At 49.6% G+C, this 14,443-nt stretch overlaps 1 protein-coding gene across 3 annotated transcripts in view; it reads left to right on the forward strand.

Moving 5' to 3' along the window:
- Positions 1-14,443, forward strand: part of CAMSAP1 (calmodulin regulated spectrin associated protein 1) — a 56,921-nt gene that overhangs the window by 17,399 nt on the left and 25,079 nt on the right. For all 3 annotated transcript variants that reach the window (XM_061199620.1, XM_061199622.1, XM_061199621.1), the window contains exons 3-5: positions 769-1,031; positions 1,852-2,013; positions 11,861-11,941. In XM_061199620.1, the coding sequence (XP_061055603.1) occupies positions 769-1,031; positions 1,852-2,013; positions 11,861-11,941 (506 nt within the window). The remainder of the gene's footprint in view (positions 1-768; positions 1,032-1,851; positions 2,014-11,860; positions 11,942-14,443) is intronic.

The raw sequence follows: 14,443 nt of genomic DNA on the forward strand, positions 1-14,443 counted from the left end.
GCAAGCGTGAAGGACAGCGGGTGGGGAGACTGTCGCAGCCACCGGGAAAGCTTTGCACGCACGGCGGGTGTGTGTGTATGGGAAGCGGTGTAGATGCTGTGGACCACGCTGGGTTCATAGTTGGTTTCTGACTCTCGTGGCCTTGGGCTCGTTGCTGACTTTCTCTGTGCCTCGGTTTCCTCATTTGTGATGTAGGGACAGAAGTCTTGATTTGATGGGATCGAGGGGATGCTTGGTAACATGGCTCATATCGTTCTGTGCCGCCCGGTCCAAAGATGCGCAGAGGCTCACGGCTGCGGTTCCGGCCTGGTGGTCGCAGCAGCGGCAGGCCTGGCGCTTTCCTCTAAAGACCTGGCGTCTGGCCTTGTCGTCACCTGATTTGACAGCAGACAGGGGATGCGCCTGGCTCCCTCCCCAGGGCTGGTGCTGGGTGCTCGGTGCGGCCTGGCTGTGCGCGGTCCTGGCCTCCCTTCGGCCCACGAGCCCCTCCAGCTCCCCATCCAGCTCCCACCCCTGCTCCTCGCTCTCCTGTCAGGAGAGATGCTCGTGGGGGTCGGGCGGTGGTGTCGCTCAGCGCTGTGCGTGGCTTGCTTGCCTCTGCTGGCGGAGGAGAGCGGGGCTTGCCGAGTAGCCGGGGTCTCTCACGTTGTTAGTCGCCTGTCGTCGTTCACAGCCCCCCTGTCCGTCGTCTGTGTGCCGTCGGCCCTGAGCCGTATCTGGAGAGAGTGGATGCCGCCGTGCTCACGCGGCGGTCTCTCCCCCGTGCAGATGACATCCCGGAGGACCTCAGGGACCCCTTCTACGTCGACCAGTACGAGCAGGAGCACATCAAGCCTCCGGTCATCAAGCTCCTGCTGTCCAGCGAGCTGTACTGCCGCGTCTGCAGCCTCATCCTCAGAGGGGACCAGGTGGCCGCTCTGCAGGGACACCAGTCTGTCGTCCAGGCCCTGTCCCGGAGAGGGATTTACGTGATGGAGGGTGATGACACCCCCGTGACGGAGCCCGAGCTCAGCCACGCACCCATAAAGATGGTGAGTGGCCTGGGCGGCGGGGCGGGGGCGGCTGGTGGGCTGCCGCTGTCCCCCTGCAGCACAGCAGAGTCACCCCAAAAGTTCAGGGTTTGAGACCACCTTCTCTCTGCGGGCCAGTGGCTGATTTGGAAAAGGGGGAGGGAACAGCTTCCTGTCGGCTTTTTCTCATGGGGAGCAAACTCCTTGCACGTGTTGTGCCGTAGAATTGTTGAGCCCACCCTATTAGGTTGTTTCACGTGTATCTTCTAAGTATTTTTGTGCCAAAATAAAGAAAGAAATACACTTTTCTCCCCGAGTGTCTCCCCGCATCTTTCCCGGAAAGCCATCCCACCAGAGTGACTTTTCCAGGCTGCTCCAGGTCTAAGCCGCTTGTGGCACCTCCCACGTGGCTTTAAGCTTAGGCCATTCTCAGGCGTTCTGCGTTCTGTGGTTTCTCACTCTTGGCCTTTGTGGATGTGTGTTGTGGATCGAGAGGATGTTACTGGTTCTGGGAAGAAAGGGCTCGAAGGCCTGGCGTGAGTTCAGTGTGCAGGGCCCCTGACCGACCCCAGGGGCCTGTGGTGGTCGTGGGGCTTCAGGCACGTCTCTTGGCCCCTTGTACCTTTGCCCACAGCTGAGCCAGTAGGGAAGCCCTGGGCTCTCACAGGGTCGTCAGAGATGAGGAAGGGGGGGTCACGTACAAGTAGAGATCTGAGTGCCTCCTTAGATGCAGAGGAAGACAGACAACGGAGGCGTTCAACTGTGGGTCTAGGGAGGGTCTCCGCGTTGACCCGGGGTGGAAAGGCAAGTTTGGGTGACTGACTGCTGCCTCTGCCCCCAGAGCGCCCACATGGCGATGGTGGACGCGCTCATGATGGCCTACACCGTGGAGATGATCAGCATTGAGAAGGTGGTGGCCAGCGTCAAGCGCTTCTCCACGTTCAGTGCCTCGAAAGAGCTTCCCTACGACCTTGAGGACGCCATGGTCTTCTGGGTCAACAAGGTGAGCGCTGGGGGCCCTGCCCGGAATGGGGGCGAGCAGCGTGAGTGGCTGGGGTGCTCCTTGGGTGTGGGTCCTCTTCCCCTGAGAGCAGCACCCTCCTGTGTGTCCTGCTGCGACCCTGGCCCAGCAGCGGCCTCAGAAGTGTGTCCACTGTGGCTCAGACAGACAGGTGCTGCAGAGGGGAGCAGCACGGGCCTGTAGGAAGCACAGGTGTGTTGGTGGTTCACGTTAATAAATTCGTTTTATTTTTATCTCAAGCACCTATGTGCATTCATGGAGATCTCAATTTAGAAGGCATTTTGATTAAGAGAAAAATGGTACCTTCCTAAGTGCTGTTTTTTTCCTTTTATGTTTAGAAGCTTACAATGTGCCTGTCTATACAGTCTTCATAAAGAATGTTCATTTTTCATGGTGTGTGATTATAGGACTACCTTACCGAAGCCTTTTGGTTATTAAGTCTCCTCATTTGCCAAAAGGTACTCGATTAGGGACACTTTATTACGCAGAGGAAATGGAAGATGGAGCAGCTCCTTGCAGAGTTGTATCACATGCGGGAGATTTGGAGTTACTTCGTTCCACAGTTTGCACATGTATTCCCTGTCACGTGAGGGCTTTATCCGAGCTGAGGGTAAAGTCTGTGGCCGTGGGATTAGTTGAAGAACGCAGCAGAGCCTGGCAGAGTCTGCGTGCTGCTGCCTTGGACGGCCGCCTCATCGCGGTGATGCCGCCCTGCTCTTTACTTGGTTTCCTCCCTCGTGTGGGTCTGGGGCATCAAGTGGATGAGCGGACCGCCTTCACCCTCTGACCCCGCAGTGGGGTGGAGGGCTTTTCTAGGACTCCTGTGGAACCTCCGGTCCTGGTGGGACTCGGGAGCTGGCCAGTGCCCACAAGGTCGCTTCTCGGTGGCGGCACCTCCTCGTCCTCGTCCCCGTCCCTGTCCCCTGGCTTCACGTAGTAGTACATGCAGGAGGCGGCCCATAGGGATTTGGTTAAAAAACGATGTTCTGGAGTGGTGTTTCCACGGGAGCCCGGGCCTCCGGGGCATGGTTCTGTGATCCGAGCCCGAGCTCCCTTCCTATGGCCACAAGTTCAGATTTTCTTTTCCTTTAACAACTTTTATTGATTTTTCCCCCCTTATCAAAGGAATGGCATGGTTATCATAAACATTTAGAAAACACGGATGAGCAAACAGAAGAAAGTGAAAATTCCCCATGACCTTGCCACCTGTAAACGTAGTGTTTTGTAGTAAAGTGTGCTAAATTCTCATAGTTTTTATTTATCTGGGTGTAACATCCAGACTTAAAGGCACAGTTGGGGTCTTCCAGGCACTTGACCATAGGCTGAGGTTTGCATTTGGTGAGATGTGGTGAGTGTGGCTCGGGCCGTTCTGAGGCCGCCCGCCCGCCTGCTGTGGTCTCGACGTGTCGGGGCCAAGCTGTCCCCTCCCGCAATAAGCACCTGTCTCCCTGAGCATCTCGATGACTTCCGCCCACATGTTCCTGGTGGGCAGTGGTTGAGATGAAGCTGAGGTGCATTTTTAAAGGCTTTTGATTAGTTTTTGCCAAATTCTGACCATAAAGATTGTACCATTTTTGTCATACTGTTTAGTCTGTGTAAGTGTTTTTTTTCCCGTGTCTTCTCATACATTGGATATTATGAAAAAATACCTGCTGAGTTGAAAGGTGAAAAATAGCACCTTTTACTTTTATTTCTTCACTCGCTGATAAAGTTGAAGTTTAAGGAAGAGAGTGTATGTTGTCTGGCTGTTTTTCTCCCATTTGGGTAATTTGTTTTGGCCAGGGTTCTTTGGGTAGGGGTGGGGGAACGTGCCTTCCCCTTCCTGCCCAGGACCCTCCTGTTTCCAGGGTGTTTGCCTTGTGTTCATCGGCGCTTCCCGGGTGCTCGTGGCCTGTTTGCCTGGGACTTGGTGGCCGGCCCAGCAGCACCGCTGTGGCTTCTCCCTCCATGTGGTGTCCCCGCCGTGTGGACACCGCTTCCTGACTTGCTGTTGTGACGGGTGTCCCCACTGCTCAGCGTGGTCACGTGGCCGCCTTGGCCAGGTCCGCAGTCGCACCTGACGCTGTGCTGACTGTGTGTGGGTTTGTCACAGCTCACGCCCCTTCTCGCGCCGCGCTCCGTTCTCCCAGGAGTTAATGCTGGCTTCAGCTTTTCATGGTCCTTTTTCCCTCGCCCAGTATTTGTGTTTTTATTCCACGCGCTCCCTGTTTTGCTATTTCCTTAGCGTCCGTGTGAATTTCAGTTTCTCAGCTAGGTTTTTCCCTCAGGTGAGTGCTCTGACCTCCACACCCGCTGCCGTCCTGCAGGTTCTCCCCAGTGTCCCATCTCGGGGAGGGGTTCCCGCAGTCGCTGCCTTCCTGGGGCTCCTCTCCGGGGCGGAGCCTCTGGTGCAGGGTGAGATGTGCTCCCGCCTTCTGTGCCTTCGGAGGGCGTCTGCCCACCTGCCTTCCCTGAACTGTGACGGGACCTTAGCTCCCCGCGGCCTCTCCACTGTGGACGCTGTCGCCTGACAGGCTTCCAGCCGGGCCTGGAGACCTTCCCTCCTTCCTCACGCTGATGTGTTTTCTCTCCACAGAAAATTGCTGCACGTTTAATGAGGTTTGGGCTCTGGGGAGGTTTGACATTGGTGAGTTTTCTCTTCAGCATCAATCTTAGATGTCTGACAAGATCTGAAGTCTCTTGGAAACTCTGTTCCTAGGTTCCGTGTTCCCAGGATTGCGGCTGTGTGCGCACACCTGAGGCGGGTGTGAGCTCCCCTCACACCCGCCCCGGCCTGCCTTTCTCCTGTGGGGTCTTCCCAGGGGGCCGCTTCTCACGTGTGGCTCCGCGTGCGGGTGCCCTCGTCCGCGTCAGCATCTCTGGATCCACACGGCAGGCCTGTCAGGTGGCCTCTGAGTTTCTCTTGCTGTGTGGCATCGTTTTTGGGGACCGTCCTGCCGCAGACTGGATGGTTGCTGACAGGCCTCCTGCGCGCCCGCCACCTGAGGCGTTTAGAGACCCCTCCGCCAGCCCAGCTGCTGCCCCTGCGTCGTGCGGGGAGCGCGCCCTTGCAGGGCGCCCCCGGCCCTGCTCAGGAAGGCCGCGGCTGACCCTTCCCGCACCACACCCTCTGGACCAGCCCCCCTCCGCGGGTGATCAGTCACCCTGGGGGCCAGAATCGCTCCCTGGGCCTGGGGGCGCCACCGAGCCATCCGCCGGCTTCCCTGTCCTGTGTGAGTGTGACTGGGTGATCTCCTCTCTGTTCCGGGAGTTTCCCCACGAACCATCTTGCTGTGGCTCTTTTTATTTTTTATTGACGCCCGGCCAGTAGCTTGAGTCTTTTACTAAAAAACTCCCCAGCTTTGCCCAAACATGTTTTATATGCAATAAATGGACCCAGTTCCTTGAGTGTTGACAAGTGGCTACATAAGTTTAGCATTCGCAATCAAGGTAACATTTCTGTCATCCAAAAAAAGTTCCTCTGTTCTCATTTGCAGTTAATCTCCCGCCTGGCCCAAATAACTACTGATCTGCTTTCTTCACTAGGGATTAGTTGTCTCTCTTCTAGGTCCTGGTAGAGGTGGAGTCACGTGGTATGTGCTCTTTTCGTGTCTTTCACTGACTACAGTGTTGTTGAAGTTGATCCACGTCATTGTGTCCATCAGTAGTTTGGTGCTTTGGAAACTTGGTAGGATTCCACTGCACGAGTGCACTAGAGTTTGTTTATCCGTTCACCTGTTGATGGGCATTCGGTTTCTAGTTTTGTCTGTTACGCATAGAGCTTCTGGGGACATTTGTGCACCAGTCTTTATGTGCAGATATATTTTCATTTCTTTGAGTAAATACTTAGGAGTGAGTTGCTGGGTCACATGCCGATCAGTTTACCTTTAGAAGAAACTGTCAGAGTGTTTTCTGAAGTGACTGTGCCGTCTTAGACTCCCACTAGCAGGACAGGAGAATTCCAGTGTCCACGTTCTTCTGACACTTGGTATCGTCAGTCTTTCGGTTTCAGCCGTTTGGGTGGATGTGTAGAGGTATGTCATGGTTTTAATTTGCATTTCTTTAATGACTAAAGATGTTTCTGTGTATCTTGTTAGGTGTCTGTTCACATATTTTGCCCAATTTTTAATGAGGTTGTTTGTCTTAATGAGTTTCAAGAATATTTTATGTGTATAAAGATTTAGGGATTCAGTGCTTTCCAAGGTATATATTCTTTTTTTTTTTTTAATTAATTAATTAATTTATTTATTTATGGCTGTGTTGGGTCTTCGTTTCTGTGCGAGAGCTTTCTCTAGTTGTGGCAAGCGGGGGCCACTCTTCATCGCGGTGCGCGGGCCTCTCACTGTCGCGGCCTCTCTTGTCGCGGAGCACAGGCTCCAGACACGCAGGCTCAGTAATTGTGGCTCACGGGCCCAGTTGCTCCGCGGCATGTGGGATCTTCCCAGACCAGGGCTCGAACCCGTGTCCCCTGCATTGGCAGGCAGATTCTCAACCACTGCGCCACCAGGGAAGCCCCCAAGGTATATATTCTTATAATGTGTTTTTATTGTTTTGGTGTCAGGATAATGCGGGTGCCAAAAAAAGAGTTGGGAAGTATTCCCTCCTTCGTTTTGTGAAACACTTTTTGTATTATTAGTATTACTAGTATTATTTTGTCCTTAAATCTTTGATGGAGTCACTGGTGAAGCCATCTGGGCCTGGAGTTTTCTTGGAAGGTTTTAATTATGAATTCAGTTTCTTTAGTGTACATATAAGGTATTTAGGATTTCTATTTAATTTTGTGACTTTTAAGGAATTTGTCAATTTTATTTAAATTTTTGACTTTATTGGCGTATTCATATCTCTTTATCATCCTTTTAGTGTTTCATGATCTGTAGTGATGTCCCCTCTTGTTTCCTGCTCTGTAATTTCTGTCTTTTTTTCTTCCCTTTGTTGGTCTGGTTTATCAACTTTATTAATCTTCTAAAAAACATGCTTTTGGTTTTTATTGATTTCTCCAATTTTCTATATAATTCCTCCTCTTGCTTTTATTATTTTTCTTTCTGTTTATTTTGAATTTATTTTTCTCTCTTTTCTAGTTTGTTATAGTAGAAGATTAGTTCTTTTACACCTTTCTACATTTTAATATAAACATTTAAAGTTGATAATTCCTCTTTAAGTAGTGCTTTAGCTGCATTGTACACATTTTTATATGTTGTGGTTTTTTTCATTCCCTTTAAAATATTTTGTTTTAGTTGCGAATTCTCGTTTTATCAATGGGTTATCTAGAAGTTTGTAGTTTAGTTTTCATATGTTTGGAGGTGGGGTGGTTCTAGGTATCTTAGTGTTTTGGTTTCTAATTCTGTTGTGGTCAGAGAGCGTAGTTCTGTGCGGTTTCATTTCAGTCCTTCTGGATTTATCGAGACTTGTTTTGTGGTCCACTGCATGGTCTTGCAGAGTGTTCCGTGTGCACTTGAAAAGAACCTGTGTGTTCTGCTGTTGTCAGTGGAGTACTTTGTAAGTGTCAGTTCAGGTTGGTTTGGGTGTGTTTGCATCGCTGGAGTCTTAGGCCCCATCAGTCACTTACCCAGAGAGGAGAGTTGAAATCTCCAGCAGTAATTTTGTCTATTTTACCTTTTGGTTGTGTCAGTTTTTGCTTTGTGTATTTTTAGTCTGTTGTTACATGTATACACGTTTAGGATTTTTCTGTCCTTTTGTGGTCGTGAGATGTCTCTTTATCACAGGTGACAATCCTTGCCTCCGGCCTTGGCATGACGAGTGTGTGCACGACTTATCCCCTCCCTTCCTCTTATTTTTAACTCCTCGTTGTCTTTCTGTTTAAAGTGAGTTTCTTATGGGTACCCTATAGGCAATGTGGCCCTTATCATTGGAGTGTTTAATTTAATTGCATTTCATGTGATTCTGGAGACGTCTGGGTTTTACATCTTGTCTGCCTTCTATATCTTTTCTTTGTCTTCCTTCTTTTCTGGCTTATTTTGGATTGGGCATTTTTACTACTGCATTTTATCTCCAGTATATTTGGGGGGGGGCTGCTTTAGGGTTTACAAATTTCATCTTCAGGTTTTCATAGTCTGCCTTCAAATAAAGTGATACCATTTCACAAATAGGATCAGAAATGTCTTTTCCCCTTTTGGCCTTTGTGCCACTGTTGTCATTCATTTCATTACAGCCCCAGATAAGTTACTTTCACCTTCAACAGCCAGTTATCTTTTAAAGTAATTAAAAGTGGTTAGCAGTATTTATCCACATATTTTCCATTTTTATTGCTCTTCATTCCCTTGTGTAGATAAAGAGTTCTCTAACCTTTTGGTCTCAGAACCCCTTTATACTCTTAAATACCGTGGCCCTCAAAGAATTTTTTAAAAATCTATCAATATTTACTGTATTAGAAATTAAAAACAGGAAAATTTAAAAATATTTATTAATTCACTTAAAAGTAACAGCTCATTCCATGTTAATGTAAGCGATGTGTTTTTAATGAAAAATAACTGTATTCTCAAAAATGAAACAAGTGGTGATATTTTACAGTTTTCTAAGTTTCTTTAATGTCTGGCTTACCAGAAGACAGCTGGATTCTTACCTGCCTTTGCATTTCGTCTGCTACAATATGTTGTTTTTATTGATGTAAAGGAAGAAAGTCTGGTTTCATATGGATACGTAGTTGAAGAGGGGACAGTGCTTTCATAATCTTTTCAGATAATTATGCACATCTCTTTTTGATTCTATACCAAAACTTGACTAGTGGTAGTTTCTTTTTTTTTTTTTTTTTAAATGTTGCTGAAATTTTTTTTTTTTTTTTTTTATGGCTGTGTTGGGTCTTCGTTTCTGTGCAGGGGCTTTCTCTAGTTGCGGTGAGCGGGGGCCACTCTTCATCGCGGTGCGCGGGCCTCTCACTGTCGCGGCCTCTCTTGTTGCGGAGCACAAGCTCCAGACGCGCAGGCTCAGTAGTTGTGGCTCACCGGCCTAGTTGCTCCGTGGCATGTGGGATCTTCCCAGACCAGGGCTCGAACCCGCGTCCCCTGCATTGGCAGGCAGATTCTCAACCGCTGCGCCACCAGGGAAGCCCCAAGTGGTAGTTTCTTGAAGGTTAACTGAAATGTGGAATTTGAAACTGTTTACCAATTAACTTTTTTAAAAAGTTGAGATATAATTCACATGCTGTAAAATTCACTATTTTAAAGTGTATGGTTCAGTGGTTTTTAAGATATTCACCAGGTTGTGCAGCTGTCACCCCCAATTGCACACATTTTTATCATACCCGGAAAGAGACGCTGGTGCCATCAGCAGTCCTTCCCTGTCAGCCCCGGGCGGCCACTCCTCTGCTTTCCGTCTCTCTGGATTTGCCCGTTCTGAACATTTCATTTAAATGAAATCTGCAGCGCGTGGCCTGTTGTCTCTGACTTTATTCATGTAGCACATTCCCACGTCTCGTGCGTGTTGTAGCGCTTGCCAGTTCCACATCCCTTGTATGGTTGAGTGACACTCAGTCGCATAGATATGCTGAGTGTTGTTTAGCCATTCCTCAGCTGGTGGGCATGTGTGTTTTCCACTTTTTGGCTATCGTGACTCCTGCTATTATGAACATTCAAGTACGAGTGTTTGTGTGGCTGTGTTTTCACTTCTCTTGGGTTTATATCTAGGGGTGGAATTGCTGGGTCATATAGGAACTCTGTGTTTAACTCTGTGAAGAGCTGGCAGACTGTCTCCACGGCTGCTGCACCGTTTATATTCCCCCAGCAACACCAGGGGTTTCCGGTTTTCCACGTCCTTGCTAACACTCATTTTCTGGTTTTTTGATTCTAGTCATTCTGGAGGGTGTGAGATGGTATCTCATTGTGGTTTAGATTCACATTTCCCTGATAGTAATGATGGGAAACCTTTTTTCATGTGTTTATTGGCTATTTGTAGATCTTTTTTGGAGAAATGTCTATTCACATCCTTTGCCCATTTTAAAATTGGATTATTTCTCTTTTTATTGTTGCAAGGATTCTTTTATATAACCTAGATACTAGCCTAGTGAACTTTTCCTTTCTTTTTTTTTTGGCTGCGTTGGGTCTTTGTTGTTGCACGCGGGCTTTCTCTAGTTGCGGCGAGCGGGGGCTGCTCTTCCTTGCAGTGCGCGGGCTGCTCATCGCGGTGGCTTCTCTTGCTGTGGAGCACGGGCTCTAGGCACGCACGCTTCAGTAGTTGTGGAACACGGGCTCAGTAGTTGTGGCTCACGGGCTCTATAGCGCAGGCTCAGTAGTTGTGGAACACGGGCTTAGTTGCTCCGCGGCATGTGGGCTCTTCCTGGACCAGGGCTCGAACCCGTGTCCCCTGCATTGGCAGGCAGATTCTTAACCACTGCGCCACCAGGGAAGCCCCCAGTGAACTTCTTGTACTCTGTTGTATTAAAATCTTTCTTATATTTTTCCTGGTCCTGTTACTCACGATTTTGTAAGGTCATGCCTTGTCATTGGGAAAATTGTTTTGCTGAGTTGTGTGGATCTTCCCAATGTTGTCACATTTCATGATATAGTATCAAAAATTACATTCATTAATATCACCACCAATCCAATCAGAAAATCCCTTCCATGTTAGGAAGGTATCTAGTTTACGGCAGAAACAAATTTTCTAAAATTTTTAATTTCCAATATTTTATTGTGAAAATTTTTAAACATGCAGAAAAGTTGGCAGAATTACACAGAGAACACCCTGTATCCACCACCTAGATTTTACAGTGAACATTTTTTTACAGTACTTGCTTTATCACTTATCCATCCATCCATCCATCTATTCTAATTCATTTATTTTATTTTATCTATTTATTTTTTGGCTGCGTTGGGTCTTTGTTGCTGCACACGGGCTTTCTCTATTTGTGGCGGGCGGGAACTACTCTTTGCACTGCGCGGGCTTCTTATTGCGGTGGCTTCTCTTGTTGCGGAGTACGGACTCTAGGCACGTGGGCTTTAGTAAGTTGTGGCTTGCAGGCTCAGTAGTTGTGGCTCGCGGGCTCTAGAGCGCAGGCTCAGTAGTTGTGACGCACGGGCTTAGTTGCTCTGCGGCATGTGGGATCTTCCCGGACCAGGGATCGAACCTGTCTCCCATGCATTGGCAGGCAGATTCTTAACCACTGTGCCACCAGGGAAGCCCTAATTCATTTATTTTAAAACTTATCAACTTTGATTTTTTTTTGTTTTTCTCTTTTAAAAAAACAATTTTTCTACGTTATTGATTTGATGTGCATGAGTTCACTTATCTGTATTCTTGTTTAATGAGAAGACACTCAGTTCTGTGGCATTTCATCTGATTATAGCTTTGACCATGTCCCTGTTAGCATTGATGAGTGTTTTCCTCTACGGTATTACTTTATAATTGCAATTTTGATTTTATCTTTGGGTTAATAATTCCAGAAGAGGATACTTTTATTTCTGAGCAGTTGTATTAATTGCTTACGAGTGTCTCATGACAGTTCTTAGCGCTATTTTGGTGGTCAGGGAATGTGCGAGCACCTGTTAGGCTTCGGAGGGTTTCAGCCAGACCATGTTATCAGCAGCGTTTGCTGATGGTGGCAGCGAACTTGGGCTGCCCGTGCACGGGGGACACTCAGCGCTGAGGCTGTCGATCCTGTCGTGAGGCGGAAAGCATCACGCGGGCGCCGTGGGGCGCGAGGGCCTTCCTTGCTCTCCGTGTCGAATCACAGGTCACAGGGGATCCATGTATTTCTGCATGTGTATAATGGGTCTAAATATTACCTGCATCTAAGAGCCTGAGTTCAAACAAGTAAGGTGGGTTCTGGAAAGATGTACACACCACTGTTGGAAATCAATTTCAGTTGCCTTTTTAATGCATTTAATTTCTTCTACTTTAGGTAAATCTTAAAATGAGAGAGATAACAGAGAAAGAAGTTAAGTTAAAACAGCAGTTATTGGAAAGTCCAGCTCATCAAAAGGTAAAGGGTAAATTTCACTTCTCTGGAACGCACCAAGTTAACGTTGCTCCCGTTTTAAAGAACTGTGTCTGTGTGTGCTCCGTGCTTGTTCTTTGTTCTTACTCACCAAGCAGGGAGCGAGTGCCCTGGGCCCCGGCCCTGGTGGCGAGGGCGCGGTGGCCCACTGCCCTTTCTCCCAGGCAGGGGCAGCCTAGTGTTGAACTTGGGAGGGTGGGGGAGAGGTGGGAGGTGTCGGAAGCTCCAGAGGAAGGGACATAGGGTCACCCGGGTTGAAGTCAGCATGGGGGGTGGGGGGGGGTGTTGCCTGCAGCCAGAGGTCCCCTTGGAGCCCTCACGGGCTGAGTCCAGTGTGGGATTCAGGCGGTAAATGTCACGTTTCCAGTGAAATGACCCACTAACGTCCTGTGTGACCTGATTATTATTATTATTATTTTTTGGCCAAGCACGTGTGTGACTGAATCCATGTTCCTTAAACGCGTGTACGATGTGGCCCAGCCTGGGCTGCGGGCCCCTGGGCTGCGGGGTGAGCGACCGTCCCCTTGCTCCCCTCTCTTACCCTGGACCCCAGGGATGCTGTCCGTGGGCACCTCACCCCGGCCACGCTTCTGTGAGCCCCCCCTTCCTCAGGTGGGCATGGACGGCTCACTGAGCCCCTCCCCGAATGGCGGTTGGCACCTGTCCTTTTTGGTGCCCGGCCCGTGCGGAGTTTGCAGAGTAGTCTTTGCTCCCGCAGAGGCCAGTGTCATAGAGGTGCCTGTGAGCTTCCCCTGCTCATCTGCTAGTGCAGAGGGTCCCGTGCGCTGGACAGATCTTACCTCTCAGAGGACGTCCCGCCTCTCGTGTGAACGTGGTGTGCAAGTGTGTGTCTCGTCTGTCCACACGTGGACCTGCCCTGCTGACCTCCTCTCCTGCCTTCCTTCCCTTGCTTCCCGAGCAGTCTCCCTCCAAGTGGTACTGGAAGTTAGTGCCTGTAAGTGAGCTCCGCGTGTGCGCCCAGCTGCCATCCAGTTGGCCATCCCGCCGCAACCACTTGCTTCCATTACAGATGGCTCGTGACTGTTTGTCTGAATGTCCTCCTTGGTGGTGTTGTTGCATTTCCTGCGGGGCAATGATGGCCCGGTTCTGGGCACAGTAGACCGTAACAAGGCCCTCTGGAGCCCTAAGGTGCATTTTGTAGCCAACACCCAGACTGTGGTTTTGCCCAGTTTCTTAGGTAGACTTGCAGACAGTTTCTTCTTTGTACACATAGTTAACTTCTTTATATGATGAACTTCAAGGTCAATGACAGGCTGTATTCTCCTTTCTAATAGGTACCAGCAGGAATGACAAATCATCCAATTTGCCAAGTTACCCTTTGGATTTGTCCTTCCTGATGTTATGGTGCATGGTGATTTGGTCTGCAGCTCTAGCTGTGCTCCACCTGGTGACCTGTTCTGGAAGCAGAACCGGTTTGTTACACTGTTTCCCACGGAAAAGTACCTGGCGCTCCAAGTGGTGCATTTTAAAATGAAGTTTTGGAGAACAAATCTTTTTGAAGACTCCTTTATTTGCCTGATCCTTTAGTTTAATTATTTGGATTAAATGATCCTTAGAATTCCATCATAAAGGAGATACCGCGGATATAAACTGTCAGTGCGATCCGCGTGAGCAGTGATATCGTCTGCTTTGTAGCTGATGGATAATTTTGCTTCTCTTTGAAATATATTAATAACAAAGAGGGGGTAAGCATTTTTATGCATATTTACGTATCTCTTAACTTCTCGAAAACTGAAGGCCAGAGAGAGAACTATTAAAAGCAGTTACGAGGTGTAGTGAGGACACAGTCAGAAATGCAGGTGTCCTCCAGGAAGTGGGGTTTCAGATGAGACTTGCATAAAAACTGGAAAATGTGGCCGAGAGCAGAGCGCCTGTAGGTTTCCTCCTAGCAGTTGGTCACCATGGCTGCCTGAGCGCATGTCTGGCTCATCGGTAGCGGGGTGAGTGTGAGCAGGCTGCTGGGGGTTTGGAGCAGGGCCCCCTCGAGGGGTGGCACCGGCTCCCCCGACCCAGGGGTTCAGCGCTTTCCCTGATGCAAACGCACACCATCCATCCTCAGCCGCGCAACCATCTGCTTTCCTGCATGCCGTGCTCGGCCCGCGTGCTTTCCGTGTGTGTGGAGACCTGGCCCGGCGTGTGCCTCGGGCTGTGCATGCGGGAGCCCCAAGGCTGGCCCCTGGGCGCGGCGGCCCGAGAAACAAGTTAAAGTCCACGTTGAGACCAATGTGAGTGGCGTGCGGGGAGCCCCGAGGCTGGCCCTTGGGCGCGGTGGCCCGAGAAACAAGTTAAAGTCCACGTTGAGCCCGATGTTAGTGGCGTGCGTTGCACGTGCACAGGTGGGGCGTGTCCCGTGCAGATGCCGGTGCTGACTGCCCTGCGCTGTGCACGCACTGCGTTCTTTGGGTTGACTCTCCCGCACGGCTCGCGGAGATCCGTAGCGGGCGGCACGGGTGGCAGGTTTTCTCC

Source organism: Eubalaena glacialis, chromosome 9 (genome assembly GCF_028564815.1).
Source record: "Eubalaena glacialis isolate mEubGla1 chromosome 9, mEubGla1.1.hap2.+ XY, whole genome shotgun sequence".
Classification (NCBI taxonomy): Eukaryota; Metazoa; Chordata; class Mammalia; order Artiodactyla; family Balaenidae; genus Eubalaena; species Eubalaena glacialis.